This window comes from Canis lupus, chromosome 33 (genome assembly GCF_003254725.2).
Source record: "Canis lupus dingo isolate Sandy chromosome 33, ASM325472v2, whole genome shotgun sequence".
NCBI lineage: Eukaryota > Metazoa > Chordata > Mammalia > Carnivora > Canidae > Canis > Canis lupus.
The window spans coordinates 6,607,951-6,627,895 of record NC_064275.1 but is presented as its reverse complement, the minus strand read 5'-3'; the positions used below and the strand labels follow the sequence as shown (position 1 = coordinate 6,627,895).

The following is a 19,945-nucleotide window of genomic DNA, read 5'->3' as shown; positions in this document are numbered from 1 at the left end:
TCTACCCTGATTTAGCGTTTCCATTTCTCAAGCAACACCATAACTTAAAAGGAAAGAATGATGGTCCTAAAATCACCTTAAAGAAAAAAAAAAAAAAAAAAAAGGAAGCTCTGTTTATCTCCCCAGCTCAGGGGGAAAAGTGTTAGAGCTCAACCTTTCAGGCTCTAAATTCCGGATTAAATAACTATAAACCAAGGAAGCATCACAAATAAAGTTGACATTTTAGAGAAAGTCTTCAAATTGGTCTTCAAAGCATCTCTCATAAACAATTAAGTGCATAAAAAACTTGATTCAATGCAGCCACTCTTCAAACTACTCACAATTCCTCAAGAACAAATTACTGTCCATTATTAGTGAGTTGGCTGCTTTTCCTTCTCTTAAAAAAAAAAGACCTATTTTTTTTTTCTGTTCTTTGCCTTTTAATGGTGTTCTTGCCTGAATTCATTAATAAAAGTGAGTATTGAGGCTTTAAAAAATTAGAGTTGTATAGACAGGGGAGTTATCTAAAAATTGTGACAGATCCCCTAAAGGCCCATAACATAAGAAACATTTAAACACCTAACAATCCCTTCAGGGTAACAAGGAGGAGGTCAATGGGAAAGGATCTCAGTGAAGAAGGATGACATCTGTCATAGTGACACAGATAAGCAACACAGTTCTTTTTATATACATCTTTTTTCTGATTATAAGAATAATACATATTTATTTCAAAAATTTTGGAAAATATAAATGCCAGGGCCACTGATTTTAGCTTCTAAGAAGGGTAATGAGAGGTCTAGGGAGAACAATGGACAATTATTACTATTTTTTTAAGCCAACCCATCAACCATGGCCCCCACTCCTGGTTTTCTCCGGCTGCCAATGAGGAAGGAAATGTGCTCTGGGGGGGGGGGGGGCATCCTGTAATTACTGAGTGCCCCTGCGCCAAGGATGGCGGATTCCCCCTCAGAATACAAGTTCATGTAATCTGTCTGCTCAGCTCCGACATCGGCGGAGGGCCAGCCTGGTCACTGGAGGGCAGGAGCAGGATTTCCTTCCCCCTGCTAGCCAATCAGTGCCTGGATAACAACTCAATCACTGTGCATTGTGCAAGTACAGGGAAAAAATGCCTCCACAGGGGGCTGCTCTCAGAACTAGTTCCACTCTTATCAGTATGACTGGTGGCCTTGTGGCAGGGCGGGAGGGTGTGGGCACAGGATGGGGCCCAACGAAACTCACCTCTCAGGCCCTGGGAAAGGAATGTAAAGGTATCTATTGTAGAAGAGATTGGCAGGTGAAGAGGAATTAAAATTTCCCCTTGGGTTCTCAGCCACTTGACTGATGTCAACAGTTTTTCTCATGATGATTCTCAAGGCAAGATCTCCAATTTTCAGTGCCCACCAAACAGTTCCACATGGGAGGTCCAGCTACACGTCAAACTTGGCACGTGCCCACACCCCACTGCACTGCTGCTTTTGGGTTGTTTTTTGTCTCATTTCTGATCATGGTCCACTACCTTCCTTGTTACCAAAGTTCAACATCTGGGAGAGATTCTCCACTTTTCTGCTTACAGCCCTGATCTAGTCAGCCATTTTGCTCTGGTATTTTTCTCTGCTCTCCCCCTTTTATTTGTGTTACTCCCCCCCTAAACAGATGGTAGTGTAAAGTGGTTAATCTATTGCATTTACTCCTCACATCTCTAATCCAATCTTCACTCACATTGTTAGTGATCTTCCTACAATATCTTCCCAATCATGGCAATTCTCCAGTCCTCTCCACCCCACCCCACCCCCACCACCAAAAACAGAACTTACTTTACACTTACATTACTGAGTATCCAAAGTCCAAACCTTCTATCAGGTCTCCATCTCTTACCTCATCTCCCTTTGAAACTGGACAACCTCTATATCCTCACCAGAACACTGTACTGGCCATCCTCCTACATTCCAATGAGCTTTCTTGCCTTGTATCTTGATCATACTGTTCCTAGGGCTAGAATACTCTTTTTGTTTCTCCTATTGAAATCTTACTCCTATCTCAAGTGCCAATTCCTCTGGAAAACCTTTCTTATTTTTCACAATCTTCCTGTGAGTTCCCAAAATACTTCTGTACCTCTACTATAGCACTTTATTTTGCCTCTTTTTATAATTATTTGTTATCCCTCCTATACTATAATCTCTTGAGAGCAATAATCCATTATTAGATGTTTTTTATAGTCTTTTATCAATGTTTCTCAAATGTAATCACTCAGGACTCCACAGATTTCCACATGCGTAGACCTATGGAAACCAGTGTAAGAAATGTGCATTTAAACAATCTGCCTGGTCCATTCTTGGGCTTATAAAGTTTAAAAACCACTGTACTACCTTACCCAGGACTTAAATACTGCTGGTAGTAGGTGTTCAACAAAGGCTTACATGACTAACAATATACCTGTTGGTGACAGTCTGCTCCCATATGTTCTTTTCACAATTCAAAAATGTCACAGGCAAAGGATTTCATTTCATTCTTCAATTAAAAGATAGGAAAAGAGGAAAAAGTAGAAATAGTATGTTTTCAGGTAAACTCTATAAAAGAAAGATGATGACCAGACCAAGTAGGATAAAGGAGGAAAAGATCATGTGAAGGGATCCTTTTCTGGGTCAGAATTGGTTAGACACATGGCCGAGTAAGCACAGTACTGCTTGGTCAGCTGCTTCAACCCCTATGCTTGCTAACATGTCTCCAATAATTAATTGGAGAGGGGAGAACAAGGGTAAGGCAGAAAAACAAGAAAGATAAAATAACCAAAAAAACTATGATTATGATCAAGAAACAGGCATCTTAAGAAAAGATATAAGGAAAAAGGCAAAGTTCGTTAACATTAACACAAGTAACAACAAACACTTATATGGAACTTTGATGGGCCAGGCTCTTTCCTACTCTCCAAAGACCACGCAAGTAGGTACTCTAATCCGCAGATAAGGATTACAGCTGAGGAAACTGAAGTCTGAACAGGTAAATGGCTTGCCTGAGGACACAGCTAGCTGGTGTCAGATCAGAATGCAGACCCAAGTCTATCTGGCATCGCAGCCTCTGCTCTAGCTGCTAATCCAAGCCTGGTGTAAAATGTAAGCCTGTAAACGACTGAAAAAATTTAAATGGGTGCAAATAATGAAAAATGAAAAAGGGAAGAAAAAAAAACCAACAACCCTGAGGTAAAAAATCTGACAGATGAATAAAAAGAAAAGAGGACAGTGCCCGCCTGGCTCAGTCAGTAGAAAATGCGACTCTTGATCTCGGGGTTGTAAGTTTGAACCCCACACTGGACATAGAAATAACTTAAAAATAAAATCTTTAAAAAAAAAAAAAAGAAAAAGAGGACAAACAAGGAAGACAACAGTTCGAGGTTAGTTGACTTTACTTTTAGCATATTATTTCTATATGATGCTACGTGTCTGGGATCAAGTCCCACATCGGGGCTCCCTGCATGGAGCCTGCTTCTCTCTCTGCCTGTGTCTCTGCCTCTCTCTCTCTCTCTATGTCTCTCTCTCATTAATAAATAAATGAAATCTTTTTTTTTTAAAAAAAGGGCAGCAACTGAGGAGGATTTTTGAAAACTGTATTTCTATGTTTATTATTGGACTGTCCTCACTGCCCCTGGTGTAATTACCACAGAGAGATTGGGATGTAACTAGGTACAACCACAAATCATATTACATTATATAATAAAAGCATCAATTTCCTCTAACCTCCTCAGAAACTAGACAACTTTTTAATAGAAATCATAGCATTGTAACTCTATTTAAAACCAAATGTTTTCTCACAGGTTAATAGAAATAAGCAAATCCAACTATTAAGTTTCCTTTTGAAAGATCTCTTACCATATAAAACTGTAAAATCTATAATGGTAAAGTTTCATTGTATGGAGGCGGTTCTGAGAAAATCAAGAGAAAAAGCCAAAGCAGTTTATGAAACTCTAGGCTATGTGACAGATTCATTATCTGTTATTTCCATTTTTTTCTTTATACAAATTAGTAGTGATTTCCCAAACAATATAAAGACAAAAGAAATGAAGGCAAAAATATTTCAAAGATTTTTTTTCCAGTTTATCATTTCCTCTTTTTCATTACCACATCTATCATAATTACTTGTGTACTTTCCCATTAAAAAGAGATAAAAACAAAAATACAAAATATTGTTATTCTGATAACACAGCTGGGTCCCTGAGGGAGTTAGGCAGCCTTGAATCTGCCCCCTCCCTGCATCACCCCAATAACCACAAAGTGAAATGAAAGGAGGTCTTTGGGAACCTTGATCCTTTCAACCTCTAGAGCTAAAGTGTACTGAGGGGCTGTGCAGGCCTTGGAGTCAAGAACACTCCTGAGGGAACACTGTTTTCTTAGACAATATGTTGCCAATACATTTCCAAAAAGTTCAAAGCACTTACAAAATTAATTTCATTTAAAGAAAAGGGAACATCCTGATTCCAGCTGTCTAACTAGGATCTAATAGCTTCCCCACAAATGCTGATTTTGTTCTGGTATGCTTTCAGATGTTTGTCCTTCATGATAATATGAAAGAGCACAAGCATCAAGTAAAAACTGGGCTACATAATTAAGACTTCAAATAAAACCGAAAACATTTTCACCTTTCTGTACTTCTCTTGGTCACAAAGGCTCAATGCCATTTAATGACTTGCTGTAACCAAGGAGTCTTATAGATTGCTTGGTTTCTTTTAAGAAACTATAGATAAGCCAACATTTTATGAATTTAGTGAATACATTCCACACATATACTCCTGTTCTTTCTACTGCTCCCTAGATAAAACCAATGCGTCTGCCTCACTGAATTTGGCATCCTTCAGGCCTATAATCCATTCCAAATCCCAATCTCCATGCTGAACTGAGCTAAACATTAAAAAAAAAAAAAAAAAAACTTTTCTTCTATGAATGAGCTTTCCAACTTGCTTAATCTCCTCCAAGACATCTGCTTTCTGATGAAACCCAGGAGCCTCCGACTCTGAGAAGAGCATTCACTGTGTGGTCTTAAAACAGACCTATGCAGAGATTCCTCTTGAAATACGCACTCCAAATTTGGATAAAACTTTCTTGGAGCTATTTGACATAATGGTCTATAAAAAATGATCCAAGAGATGACACATCTCAAAGCTCCATACCTCATTTACTTAAATACGTCCAAGTATAAAATTCATACAGGAAAAAAATAAAAACTCACAGCATCATTTTTAAAAGATTTTGCGAAAGACATTTAGGACTGTTCTAATAAAATGACTGGCCTTTGCTGCCACCTAGAGGTAAAAACTATGTAGTGAAATGAGAGTTATCAACACAACACAAAATTAGCTTGCACCATCAATGATCTAGAAACAATGGAAGTCCAGAAACTTTTCGGTGACTGACCCCTACCAATGACCATCATCCTCACCAAAGCATAACAATATAGCTTAAAACAAACAAGCCTCACCAATATTGTGTTCCATACCAATTGGTTTATCACAGGGATTTCAGTTCTGAATAACCTGTGGTGCTCATTAAAAACTCATGCCCATACCCGACACTCTTAGACAATCAGAATCAGTAGGTTCTAAGATGGGATGGGGTGTGGGCATCTGCTGTCTTTTAAAAGCCCTACAGGTAGTTTTGATGTAAACCTTGGAGTCATGAAGCCCTGGACTTTAGTATTAAACCTCTCATACCCAGGCAGGCCAGAGTTCCAGATGAAAGAAAACTTAAAGCTTATTTCTTCTTCCCCCTTTTTTTTTTAAGATCTTAAAAAAAAAAAAAAAAAAAAAAAAAAAAAAAAAAAAAAAAAGATTTATTTATTTATTTTAGAGAGAAGGAGAGAAAGTATGTGAGTGCAGAGAGGGAGTTAGAAGGGGCAGAGGGAGAGAAAAACCCAAACAGACTGTGTTGAGCCCAGAGCCTGACATGGCACTGGATCTCACAACCCTGAGATCATGACCTGAGCAGAAACCAAGAGTTGGATACTTAACCGTGCCACGCAGAGGCCCCTTTAAGATTTTATTTTTAAGTGATTTTTAAGTAAACCCAATGCAGGACTCAAACTTACAACCCTGAGATCAAGAATCTGACCCACCACCAACTATGTCAGCCAGGCATCCCAAAACTTAAAGCTTACTTCTAAAGGAATTTCAACTATAGTAGTATTTCTCAAAGTATGGCAGGCTGACCACCTGCATCACATGAATCACCCTGAGAGTTTATTAAAAATGAGGATGTCTGGGCACATCCATAGACAAGTGAATTACAATTTCTAGGGGGAAGGCCCAGGAATCTACAATTTAAATAGGATTCCAACAGATTTTTGTACAATGGAACCAATCTGTATCTTGACAAAGTTAAAGGACATCTCAGAAACCTATCTTGGAAAGGGTATTATTAATGCTGTGGTGACAAGATCAGTCAACTTGAATTAGTCCATCACTGATTTCAGCTGCAGCCACTACTGCTCATGGTTTGGGAAATATGGTTGATGTTCACATAAATGTTCTGCTGTCTTAATTGTTTCCTTCTTCTTTTATCTCTTAATATAACTCAGTGTTACTTTTTCTAATTGTATACTTAATTGTAGAAAATCAAGGAAATAGAAGAAAAATAAAAAAAAAATACATATAATTTCACTAACCAGTTAGCCACTGACATCACTGGTATATTTTCTCCTAGTATTTTCTCTTCAAACATACATAGTTAAAGCATGTATATAGTTTTTAATCCTGCTTTTAACATTTCTGAATAAGCATTTTTCCTATATTTTCAAAACCATCATTTCAAGACAGTATAATACTTCCATGTGATTACAGTACAATACATAGTATAAACTTTTGTTATAAATAATGCAAAAACGAATGGCCTTGCCTACATCTGATTATTTCTTAGAAAAGATTCCTAGCAATGAAATGAATGAGTCATGGGCTGTGAGTTTTAGGGATCTTGAAGCACTCTACCAAACTACTATCTTAGTCATCACTGAGGTTAAGCCATCTCACTAAACCCTTACTGGGCACTGAGTTTTATTATTAAAAATCAAACAAACAAACAAACAAAGGTTCTGCTTATTTGAGAGGTAAAAATGTTGAGTGAACATTTTAGCACTGATGGTGAGACCATGAGGAATACCACTTAGATAAGGAGGAGACTGATATCAGAGTATCAACATCTCACTTGCTATGTTTAGGATTATTTTTTTTAAAATGACAATATAAGAAAGTCTAAAACCTCTTCTAGCATCTAGGCATACAGAAGACTGACTAAATGTGCCAAAAGAAAGTATATTCCCCATATGGTTTATCCCTAATTGAAGGATTCATATTTTCAGCTAAGTCTATGTACTATTTATTTAAAAATCTAAATATGGTTGCTATAAAAGCTAGGGGGCATTTTAAGTAACTAAATATTTACATAAAGAGACTTAACTGCACTTTATCAGTACAATAAAAACATGGAAACAAATTTCTGTAGAATGAAAAACAATGTAAGAAGGGTTCCCATAAAAACAGTATTAGTAACTATGATGAAAACTGCAATGCATTTTTAAAAGATTTATACTTTTTGAACTCATAGAAAAGAAAGGATGATACAACCAAAAAGGGGGAAAGTAATCATCACCACCAGCTGTGGATTATAAGGGGAGAACTACAGTTAGCTGATAACTTTTCCCCATCTCTTTACCAACAAGTAAATACTCTTATCCAAGAGTATTTTTCCTTAATAAATGAAAATAAGAGTGTATTTCTAAGTGAATGTGAACTCAATCAAGCTTTCACTCTTTCACACTCCACAACCCTCTCCCCCAGTTCAGATCATTCAACCTATCTGTAACTCCTCTCTCTTCATATTTATTACCAGAGAACAAATATTAACACAATTCTACCTCCACAATGTATCTTCCTTCAGCTTTTGTCCTTCCTATCTCCCCTTTCCCACACAGTCTATAGAATCAGGCACAATTTTTCCTATCTAAGCCCAGTATACAGTCCCATTTCATATCTCAAATACAACCTAATCTGAAGTCCCTTCATTTCTCAACTGTGTCCAATTTCCTACCTAAGGGACATTGCCAAAAATATTACCTCACCTTGCTGCCAAAAGTATTCCTTTACACCAGAATGCCCTCCCATTCCTGCTACTAAAAATCCTAAAAGTCTTTAGAGGCCCAAGTCAAATACTACTTTCTTCATGAAGCTCTCTTAGACCCCACAGTTGAAATTAACCTTTCCTTGACAATTTCATGACTCTTTGAGATTAATTTGGGACACTACTCTTGCTTATCTCCCACTATACCATGATTGCCAAGAAACAATACTGTATTTAGTATTATCAACTGTTGAGAGCCTTGCACACAGTACACACTCAACATATATTGGGAGAATTACTTTACTAAATTTTTTTCTTCAACTTGACAGCCTTTAACTGATGTATCCCCAGAGCCTAGTGCTTTCAAAGAAGCTGAATTCTCCAAGCTGAACAATATCTGCTTCTCCACAAACTGTGCCATTAACTACCTTTTGTTCTTCTGTTTAATTCAAGATCAAGGAGGTATGCAAGCAGAGAATCCCAACACGGATCCCTAAACCAAAATCTACAGGCAACACTAAGCTTTCCCCTAAAGCTCCCCTGGGGCCTATGGATAAATCCAATCACCACACTGGGTGTGGGAAGCTACACATCATAAGGACTGTCACCTCTAACACTTTTGTCCACATGGGAGGGAAAAGGTAAGTCATGCCAACGCACTGTCTGGACACATTCACCTACAGAAGTATCTGGAAAGCTAAAATTACCACTATGAAGGCCAAAGAGGAAAGGTCATCTCTCTCCAAGAAATGGTAAAGCAGCAAAATGACAAGTAATTCATTCACAGGTTGCTGGACCTGGGGAATAGTATCCTGAAAGAGCGGCACACCTACAATTGTTACTTATATGGGTGTATGTGCATATACACACAAACAAGCCCAAATCCTTCTAATTCCTCATTGTACTTACAAGCCAGCCCAAAGCTGGACCATTGGCATGGGATAGGACTGAATTCATGAGAACAATTCAAAAGTTTTCTGGTGAACTCAGAAGTAACTCTTTCATTTCACAGAACTTTACTGAATCATAATTTGCTAAGAAGATATGCTACCAAGAATTCCTAATCTGCTTCAAGAAAATCAGATTATTTCCATCAAAATGGCAGGACAATTGAAATTTTACTTTAAGGTCTAAAACTATGATTTCTTTACAACCAGAAGAAGGAAAAAAAGTGGTAAGGAACAACAAAGAACAAAGAAAGGAACAACAAAAATGAGTAAAAGGTGAACACATTCTTTATGTGAAGGACTTGATAATCACTGGTGTAATATGCACACTTAAGTGCTGGCAATTAGTCCTCTGTCTCACTTCTAGTAAGTTGCCCTTCCTATATATGCCAGGCCATGGAATCACATTGGTAGGCTTACTAGGAAAACCATTTTAGATTTGTGCTTTCTAAAGCAATCAGGACACTTAAGAGTCAAAGGTCACTAATACTGAGATCTTTTTGGGAGATGAGAATCACTGTCCTAGGTGTTTTAAAAAAAAAAAGACAACTTATCATTTCATCAGACATTCTTTAATCACATCACTTCTTTGAATCAGTGCTATAGAAAAACACAGTTGATTCAGCAAAAGACTCAAATTCCAATCCTAGCTTTTTACTCATTTGACAATAAGTTTGGCATTCATCAGTCTGGGCCTTGAGTCTCTTATATGTAAAACCGGAGAACTGAAATAGTTCTTCAGGTTCTGATAACCCATGAATGAATCCAACCAGTCATCTATTAGGCGGACTCAATCCTCTAGCAGTAGTAAGCTCAAGTAATTCTTTCCATCACACTTAAAACTCTCACATTGAATAAAGAGAAAGGTACGTCTAATCCAGTGTGGATAGAGCAACACAATAATGTTATACGACAGCAATTTTTGACAGTTATGTTGTACAAAGTTTCAGTCAGAAAAAAAAAAAATTCTATGAAGAGCATGATTCAAGGTTCTCTATGATCCTGCATTAAGAACTGGAGACTGGATCCTGGGAGAAATTCCAAAAGGACATTGCTTTAAAGCCAGTGATCCTGGGATGGAGCCAGCAGAGTAGTAGGATGGAGCCTCAGCCTGTCATATACCACTGCCATCCTTTGCTCATCCAACCAAGCCTGCTTCAGTGTGCTTGTCATTGTACAAGTACCTCTGGATCAACTCCAAGGAGGAAGAGAAGGAGATGGAAGTCTGGGTAGCATTAAGCTATGCAAGCCAAAGAGAGGGATGATGTGCAGCAGTCCCAACAGGCAAGTGGCAGAGGAAGAAGCTGGGGGAGGTCAGGTGAATTAAAAGCCTGAAATGGAAAAGTCTAAGTTGAAAAGCAGTAAGAGAATAGTAGCAGGAAGTGAACTACAAAAGAAGGTGACAAAGCTCTGATGCAAACATACAAGAGAAACAGTTCAGAAGGAAATGCAGGGTAGTAACAGGTGGACAGTGGACAGTGTGGTGGGAAAATGTGCAGGGTGCTTAGTGTTGGGCCTGCAATATGCAGGTAATATTAAAGGAACAGAGGATGAAAGAATGATGGAGAGAAGGGCCGTTCAATCAAGACATAAGTGAGAAAATGTACTGAGAGATGGCAGTGGTATATGACAGGCTGAGGAAAAGCAGTTGTCATGTGATTGACATTTAAGACTGATAATTATGCTAATGGAAAGAAAAAAACATTGGACCTCCTATAGAGGAAACCAAACAGACTGAAAATGGGAAAAACAAGCATAAAATACTCCCAGAAAAAAACAAAACACTGGGAACATTTTTACCTTAAAGAAGAGCACAAAATATGATGTATGTTGGATATTTTTAAATTGTTTTCTCCTAAGTTAGGAGACTCCTTAAAGGACATTTTCATGCCAAGCTGGCATAAGCTCAAGAGAAGCAAGAAAAGAGGGACAAGATATTGTACAAAGTACTAAAAAAGAGTCGACAAATAGTGACACTTTTTTTAAAAGATTTTATTTATTTATTCATGAGAGACTCACAGAGAAAGGCAGAGATGTAGGCAGAGGGAAAAGCATGCTCCATGTAGGGAGCCTGATGTGGGACTCCATCCCGGGGCTCCGGGATCATGCCCCGGGCCAAAGGCAGACGCTCAACCACTGAGCCACCCAGGCATCCCAAATAGTGACATTTCTATGGCAAGCAGCAAAAACCCATATTTAAATGGTAACAGTTCTAATCCCAGTAAGACAAAAGTCTTTGAAATAACAAAGTCTATTTTAACAAGAGGATTACCAACCAAAACCCATGCTTATTTTAAAGCAATATGTAACACAATAAAAACGCATAAACAGCTTACAACTGGGAATACTATTTGGAGTTCAACAAAATGGTATTTGATCTATAACACAACTGAAATACAAAGAACCCTGTCTCCTGAGCATAATCTATTTTTGCAGAAATGTGGCCCCTCTGTAAAACAGTAAAAATAAAATAAGCTATCCTAATTCTAGACTTAACTTTATTAAGTTTTTAGAAGAAAGCAGATAAATATCCAAGTGAATAAAAACAAATCCAAGTTGTAACAAGAATTTTAAAAACCTGATAGTTTTATGCTGGAGGTTTTCCTCAGCCCTTCATTTATTTAGCTTCAGTGATTTCTGAACTAATCTCCTTTTAACTATTCGGAATAAGGTATCTGATTTTTAACAGTAATGTAATGATCCAACGTATGACTGATAGTGATGGACTAAGTAATGGAGTATTTGATGTAAAATGCAATTCCCTCTGGGATATGTTTCAAATTCCTGTTCTAGAGGACATGTGACATACAACTCAGGTTCTGACACTGAATCTGGGACAGGGGTATGCAAACTGCAGCCTGCAGGTCAAATCAGCTCACTGTTTTTGTATGTCCTATGTTAACAATTATTTACATTTTTAAATAGCAGGAAAAAAGTCAATGAATATTTTACAAAATGTGAAAATTACATGAAATTCAATTTTTATTGTCCACAGATAGTTTAATTGGAACATGGCCACACTTATTTGTTTACATATGATTGTTACACATGATTGCTTTTATGCTACAATGTCAGAATTGAGTAGTTGTGACAGTGACTGGACAGCAAAGCCTAAAATATTTACTATCTGGCTTTTTACAAAGAAAGTTTCTGATCTCTGGTCTAGTGTGAATTACACTAGCAAGGAATTCAGAAACAAGAGCTTAAGAGTTTAATCAACTAACTAAAAAAAATACTAGTAATTTAAGAACTAAGAATTCTTTGAAAGCTGATGAAAATAGGGAAACTATATTTCAAATTGTTTTATTGTAGGAAAGGGTTCAACTAAAGAACATCAGGTAAGAACAGGTCAAAGGACTTGTACCACAAAAAAATGTAATGTGTTGTTGCTGAATCTGAGAGGAGAAATGGAAGTATTTCTAGGTCTTCCAAATTCCTGGTATTTTTCAAGAGATTCATAGACATTTAACAAAATCAAGCAGAACTACTATGCACCTAGTTGGAGAAAGATGTACAAATTTGTACCTTGAAATGCTTACAATTGTTGTCAAGAACCACTTGTTAAATCACTTGTAAGAACCATGGAAATTGCATACAATAAAGTAAAAGTAGCCCATGAAGGTCTCTGTGGATCCATTTGTTACACAGTCTTCAAGTACAGAACACGGACTTCTGATGTAGCATGCCCTCTTTCTTCTTTCCTTCTTCTCACCTTTTAAAATTTATCCTGTCCCTGCTTTTTGCCCTTGAACATCTGTCTTAAAATATTACTTGCATTTCAGTTGAATCACACTGATGTATAAATTCCACAATGTAAGCATATGTAAACATCCTTTAATTCCACCACAGTGTCTAAAATAGGGCCAAACAGGAGAATTCAATAAATGATTTCAAAGTTCATTCTCTGTTGTGTGTTATCAAAATAGTCCAAGTCTGAATTCTATACGTAGCGGCAAAGTTTTACAACATCTACTACACATGGCTGCTTATAGGTAAAATTAATACTATAAAGGCCTAACTCTGGTGTGAAAAGAAAGAGGGAATAAACCAAACACTTGAAGTATTCAAGCTTAAAAGATCCAAGGTGTTCCCCTGCTTCATAATTTCAAGGAGCAGTAAGCATAGATAAAGCAATGTGATTTGAAGGAGATGCTATCCAATTATAATATAACAACAACAAAATTTAAATGCTCATTTCAACAATCTCAAACAAAATGAATAATCACATTGAGTTTAGGTAACAAAAGCTGTCACCACTAGGAATTATCAGCTCATTATAAAGCAATAGTCCGTTTTTCCCTTTCAAAACAAAATTTATAAAACTAAATTCAAATACACTTAGAATAAAAGGTTAGTAGACACAGTTATACAAGGATTTTCAACGTTATTTTCAGAAAGAGAGAAGCAGCACCTGTTAAATCTTTCAAGAGCCTGAGCAAGATTTTGCAAATCTTCCAATAAACTCAATTTCTTTAGATGTGAAACTCTTATGCTGAGATCTTCAAGATGTGGCTATGAAACATTAATGATCAATTACTTAATGAACAAATTCCTAATGAGTGCCTGCTAAGGACCCAGGTACTACTCTAGGCACTGAGAATACAGCAAAGAAAAACAAACAAATCCCTGCTCACAGGAGCTTACATTCTAATGTAGGGGATCATACCAGAATGTGATAATTTAACAAAGAAATGTAATCTATTAGAAAATGTAATCATTTAACAGTAAAAGTTGGTGACAGTGCTCTGCTGAGAATTACCATAATGTGAGAATGTAACAGAGCAGCTAGACAGCTACTCTGGACTGGCTGACCAGGAAATGCTTCTCTTTTGGTGATGTCTGAACTGAGGTCTTAATTTTTTTCTTTTTTTTTTTAAGATCTTATTTATTTATTCATGAGAGACAGAGAGACAGAGAGAAAGAGAGAGGCAGAGACACAGGCAGAGGGAGAAGCAGGCTCCCTGCACAGAGCCCGATGCCAGAACTCAATCCCTGGATCAGGCCCCAGGCTGAAGGTGGAGCTAAACCACTGAGCTACCCAAGGGATCCCCAGGTCTTAAAGTTCTAAGAGAAGGCTAGCCATTTGAAATACAGGAGAGCCCAGAAAGACAAAGGAATAGCTATTGCAAAGGGCTAAGACAGAATGAACTTGGCCTGTTGAGGCACAAAATAAAGGCCAGTGTGGGTGAAAGAACATAAGCTAGAGGGGAGTAAGTAGGAGAAGAGGTGGCAGATATTAATTATGATAGGTACCCCAGGTTGTATTATGTGTGTCAGACGGAAGCCACTGGAGGGCTTAGGCAGGAATGAGATCTGATCACTCTGGCTGCTAATTGCAGAACAGTCTCAAGAGGGACAAGACAGAAACTGGAAGCCCTATTAGGAGTTCACTGCAGTAGTTAAGGCAAATGAGGATGATAACATGCACTTTGATGGAGTTAACAGAGGAAAGAGATGGGAAAAAACCATTCAGGATGTCTTAGAGCTAAAGACAAGACTTGATAGATCTGATAGGAGGGGTGAAAGAAAAAAATAAATGAATAAAACAGGATATTCCTAGGCCTTTATTTGTGAAATTGGGTAGGTGGTAATTTAATTTACTGAGATAGAAGTCTAAAGAAAAAGCAACTAATTCAGTAGTTGGCTTACATTTGCATTTGACATTCCCAGTAAATACAAGACTTCAAGAAGACAGCCAGGTGTTGAGAGTCCTGGCTGATACCTGACAGTTCAGACATGTGGATAACTCTACTATCCAAGCCCAATGATACAACCTGCTTATTTGATCTCTGAGTAATTAATGTTCTTTAGAAGAATAAACTCTGGGAGAGTTAAGAGTGAACAGACACACTTTGATAACAATGATGTGTTAAACAAAAGAGTTTATAAACTATCAGCCTCTTTTAATTAAGAAAGGATTGTTATTTTAGAAATAGGATTTTTACCACTGATAATCAGAATAATTATCTCTGAGAAATTTAAGTGTACAGACTGGTTTCAGATTGCCTGCCTGTGAATCATAGCCTCCCCAATTGCCAACTAGATAACATCAGGCAAATCACACACTTAGTGCCTCAATTTCCTCACCTGTAAAATGGGGATAATACTAATTATGCTATGGTGTACTTGTGAAGATTAATTGAGTTAGTACATATAAAGCAATCGAAATAGTATCTGGCACATAACAACCACTCAACAAATGCAAGTTAGTATTATTATCTACACTCTCCCTGTACTGTACATAGAAGTGTGTTCACACTTCAGTTTTCTAGTTAGATGCTTGCTAAGAGATGGAATCAAAGATTCAGAATGAGTTAGGGAAGCACATGAAAAATCTTCTCAAAAAAAATAGGGGTTGAGAATTTGACAGATTGCTAAAACATCCTCTTTAAAAGTAAGCTATAGGGGTGCCTGGGTAGCTCAGTTGGTTGAGAGTCCAACTCTTCATTTCGGATCAGGTCATGATCTGAGGGTCATGAGATCAAGCCTCACCAGCATCTGTGATCAGTGGGGACTCCGCCTGAGATTCTCTCCCTCTGCACTCCCTCCCACAATAAATAAATAAATAAATAAATAAATAAATAAATAAATAAATAAATAAATAAATAAAATCTCTAAAAAAATAACATAAGTAAGCTATATATATGCCAGTCATTCCTAAATCTCTTATCTGTAGCCTTGACCCAACCCTGGAGCTCCAGATTCATATATCTCACTACCTACTGGACACCTGACTTGTAACTTAATAGGCATATTATTGGAATAAAAAGGGAGGACAATCAATACCCCCTTCAGTAAGTGAATGATCAAGTGACCAACTCCAACTGCAGATTTTAGCTTCACACTGAGAAAGTGCCCAGTTTGGCCAACTACATGAAACCCTACGCATTGTTATCTGTTCACTTTAGCATTAATGTTTTCCAATTATGATTCTAATGAATATCTTGTTTACTATAAGTCACTTCAAATAATTTCTTAAGGTAGGCAGGGAATAAGGAAATAAGTAAAATGACCCCTAGGCTCTGTTGCCTGAGCACACTAGCTGCACACTCTTCAGCAGAGACAACTCTCAGTTGTCTTATCCTGGGCCATGACTACAATCACCAACAATTATGTCAATAGGGTGACATCCCAGGTAGACTAGGACAGTCCCAGCAAAATTCTAACAGCATGGCCTTTCATTCTTAAAAGTATTTAATTGGGTGAGAAATTATATGTCTAACTATATACATGATCATCAAGAACTCTGAAGCACCTGGCACACAAGCATGCATTTATTCAGCTAATATCTTCCAAACACCAGGTGCCAAGTCCCATGCTGGGCTCCAATAAAATGCAGGATTCTAGCACAAGAGTGTAAGTCCTGAATAGCCATAAGATGTATGCAAAAAAGAGTCATATGTAGATCTGGAGTTTTAGTAAGAGTCTCCGAGTTACTTACCACATCTAAGACATGAGACCAGCAAAAATGGTACATTTCCTTAGACAATAAGTAGATAACTGGATATGTTAGACAGATGTTATACATAGTGTGTGCTGGTGTTTGGGAATCTATATAATTTGTATACTTTACTCTTAGAAAACAAGCATAAGAATTCATGACCATGAATGTTAAGCCTTTGTTGTAGATTATTGAATAAATGACTAAATACTTCTTGCTACCAGAAGTGTGAGTGGAAAACAGATAGTAAGGAAAGATGTTTATTTTTATGATCAAGTAGGATAGCACACAACAGAAAAAAAGGCATCATTAGAACTATCTTTCCTTTCTCTGATTTAAAGCACTATTTCTCCCTTGACCTTCAAAATAAAATATAGTTCACACTTTTTAGGCTGCTATTTCCCCCATTAACATAGGTAGAATCAGGAAATCTCAACTGGTTCAGTTGTGATTTCTTCTGAATTAGAAATACTACACAGATTATTTAGGCACATCACCAACAAATAAGCATATCTCAGGAAACATAAGCTCACTATACTTAAAAGCAGTTAACAAAGCAAATGCCCCTGATACATTTAAAGTCAGCAATTTTCAAATGTTACTCTTACAGCTAGAAGGAATCTAAGAAGTAAGGAGACTTTAACATACTACCTTGATGGGAATCCTGGTAGCTTACATCATGGAGGCTGTAGATCCAATGTTTAGAATTTAGAACTGTTGGTTGGTTAAAACCCTTAAAAAAAATTATCTCTAAGGACCCTTCATTTTATGCTGAGGCCCAGCAAAGCCACATTGTAATAGTGGATACAATACGATGTGACTTTGAAACTCAGGCACACCTGTGTAACCTCTTCCTAGATCTCTTCCTTATTGTGTTATTTTCTTTCTTTCTTTCTTTCTTTCTTTCTTTCTTTCTTTCTTTCTTTCTTTCTTTTCTTTTCTTTTCTTTTCTTTTCTTTCTTTTCTTTTTCTTCTTTCTCTTTCTTTCCTTTCTCTTCTTTCTTTTCTTTTCTTTTTTCTTTTCTTTGATTTTATTTATTAATTTATTTGACAGAGAGAGAGAGAGAGAGCGAGCATGCCCGTGGGTGAGCGCAAGCCAGGGGAGCGGCAGGCAGAAGGAGAGGGAGAAGTAGGGTCAGTGCTGGGCATAGGGCCTGAAGCGGGGCTTGATCCCAGGGCCTCGGGCTCAATCCTAGGACCCTGGGATCATGACCTGAGCTGAAGGCAGATGCTTAAGGGGCTGAGCCACCCAGGTGTGTCCCCTTGCTGTGTGTTTTTGAGAACATTACTGAACTTTTCGATTTCTTATCTATAAAAATGAAAGTAATACTTATCTTTTAAACATTATTTAAATTAAGTGAATTTGTATTCATGAAACTATCTGCCACATAATAGACAATACATAATAATTTCTTTCCTTCTAAAGGGTGACTAAATTGAGAGACATACGGCTGGTAGGAGGAAAGGGCCAGGGCTAGATCCAAGAAATAAGATCCCCTTCACCACTTAAAAATAATTCAATTGTTTCTAAAATGACTTCTATATTTAAACACACCAGAAAATATTGCTTTAAATACCAGAGTTGCGGGGGGGGGGGGGGGGTAAGGGTTATTAAAGTAAACTTGGAACACTATAGCCTGCAAAGAAAAACATTTGTGCCTTCGAGCACAGAAAGAGATTTCCTAAAAACAAAATAGCAAAAGAGTCAGGAAGGCTAAGGGAGGAAGTATTACACAGGCTACCTTTTAAAAAATGACATCTGCTCAGTTTGTACCTGAAGGCTACCCTTCCAGAAACAATACTGTAGAATTCTGCAGCTTATTGGATACTTCACAACACTTATTTCAAAATTAATGTTTGCAGCAAGTATGCATCAAGTGTCAGTCACGTGCAGTGCCCAGTGGACTATATGACATGGGTCAGACTTTGGTTTTATCCTAAAAAAAGTCTTGGAATCTGGTATAGAAGAGGAGTAGAATTTGAAGAACTAAAGAACATAACCGTATATTAAGCCTCGTGGAACTTGAAAGGTTCAAAGCCAGCCTGTGCTGAGGAGTTAATACTTAATACCACCTACTTGGAATGAAATACCCACTGCGCTGGCAGTGAGGTGTTTCAGTTGTGTTAACTAACTTAAATTCTAGTCTTGTTTCTGACACCCACTAGCCACGTGAACTTGTCAAGTTACCGGATATATTTAGGTCTCATGTTTCTCGTTTATAAAACGGTTGAGTTCAAAAGGATGATCTCTCTCCAAACGTCCGTTAGGGGCAGCCCGGGGGGGCCCAGCGGTTTGGTGCCTGCTCTCAGCCCAGGGCCTGATCCTGGAGACCCGGGATCGAGTCCCACGTGGGGCTCCCCGCATGGAGCCTGTTTCTCCCTCTGCCTGTGCCTCTGCCTCTCTGTCTATGTCTCTTATGAATAAATAAATAAAAGCTTAAAAAAAAACTTAAAAAAAAAAAAACCCGTCCTTTAGGCTTTTTATAGTCCACAAAACAGGAGAGGATGATAGCAAGAAAAACCGCAGCTTGTATTTACCTCGCACATATTATGTACCAAACACTGTGCCAAAGAGCATCATTTATATTGTTTAATCTTAAGAAACTGGCATTATCCTTAAGTGACCGCTGAGGATAAGGAGCCGAAGCAGTATCAGAGGGCCAGGGTCCTGATCTGAACAGGAGCAGATGCACCTAATCCAGGGGTCACCCTCAAGCACTACGCCCAAACTCTCTGCATTCACGAAAAATCCCTTATCTATCAAGAAATACGTAAAAAGGAGAAGCTTAGGAAAGAGTCCTTCCTGACAGGCAGGCAGATCCGAGGTAATGTCACGGCGTTTCACGCAGCAGCGAGGCTCTGGCGCCGCCTGCTCCGCGCCGCTGCCGTCCCCGTCCAGCTGGGCACAGCCCGCGGGGACACACGCCGCGACGGCCCGAGGCTGCGGGGAGCGGGGGCGGGGGGGAGGTCGGGGGCGCCCCGCGGCCGCGGGGGCACAGGGGGTACCTGGGCTGCTGGCTGCTCCCGCAGGCTGCTTCTCCCACCACTCGTCTCCAAGATCGTCTGCCATCTCCGGGAGGGGCCAGATGGGAACGGACCACTCCGGGAAAGCGGCCGGTGTGGCAGGACCCCCGCTGCCTCCAAGCCGGGAGGCCGGAGCTGGCCGCCAGCACGCGGAGCCGCCACACGGGCTCGGTCGCCTCCGCCCCGCGGCGATGACGTCACGCCTGCGCCCCGCCTCCTCAGCCACGGAGCCCCGTCTCGTCGCAGTTTCCACACAAACGCTGACGAGCCCGCTAGGTCTGGTAACTCCAAATAAATCCTCACAAAAGCATAAAGACGAGAAAATGCAGAAGCCCCAAAGAGGGTCTTTAAATAACCTCTTTTAAAACGTTTTGTATAGTTTTCTTTTCTTTTCTTTTTTTTTTTTTTTTTGGCGAAAAGCTATTGACGAAAGTGTGAAACATGATGCTCAGATGAGT

At 38.6% G+C, this 19,945-nt stretch overlaps 2 protein-coding genes across 14 annotated transcripts in view; one reads left to right on the top strand and one right to left on the bottom strand.

Moving 5' to 3' along the window:
• Positions 1–12,642, top strand: part of FILIP1L (filamin A interacting protein 1 like) — a 294,355-nt gene extending 281,713 nt beyond the window's left edge. For 8 of the 9 annotated variants that reach the window (XM_025416645.3, XM_025416654.2, XM_035710127.1 and 5 more), the window contains one exon: positions 8,529–12,642. In XM_025416645.3, coding sequence (XP_025272430.1) covers positions 8,529–8,720 — 192 coding nt within the window. In that variant the 3' untranslated portion in view covers positions 8,721–12,642. Of the gene's footprint in view, positions 1–8,404 lie in introns of all 9 variants that reach the window. The other variant, XM_049105302.1, reaches the window with a different exon arrangement.
• Positions 1–19,945, bottom strand: part of COL8A1 (collagen type VIII alpha 1 chain) — a 531,560-nt gene that overhangs the window by 355,081 nt on the left and 156,534 nt on the right. Inside the window, exon 1 of one of the 5 annotated variants that reach the window (XM_025416778.3) lies at positions 19,470–19,830. The exons of 3 other annotated variants lie outside the window; for them this stretch is intronic. In XM_025416778.3, coding sequence (XP_025272563.1) covers positions 19,470–19,533 — 64 coding nt within the window. In that variant the 5' untranslated portion in view covers positions 19,534–19,830. Of the gene's footprint in view, positions 1–19,469; positions 19,831–19,945 lie in introns of those variants that run through there. One more of the 5 variants, XM_025416787.2, reaches the window with a different exon arrangement.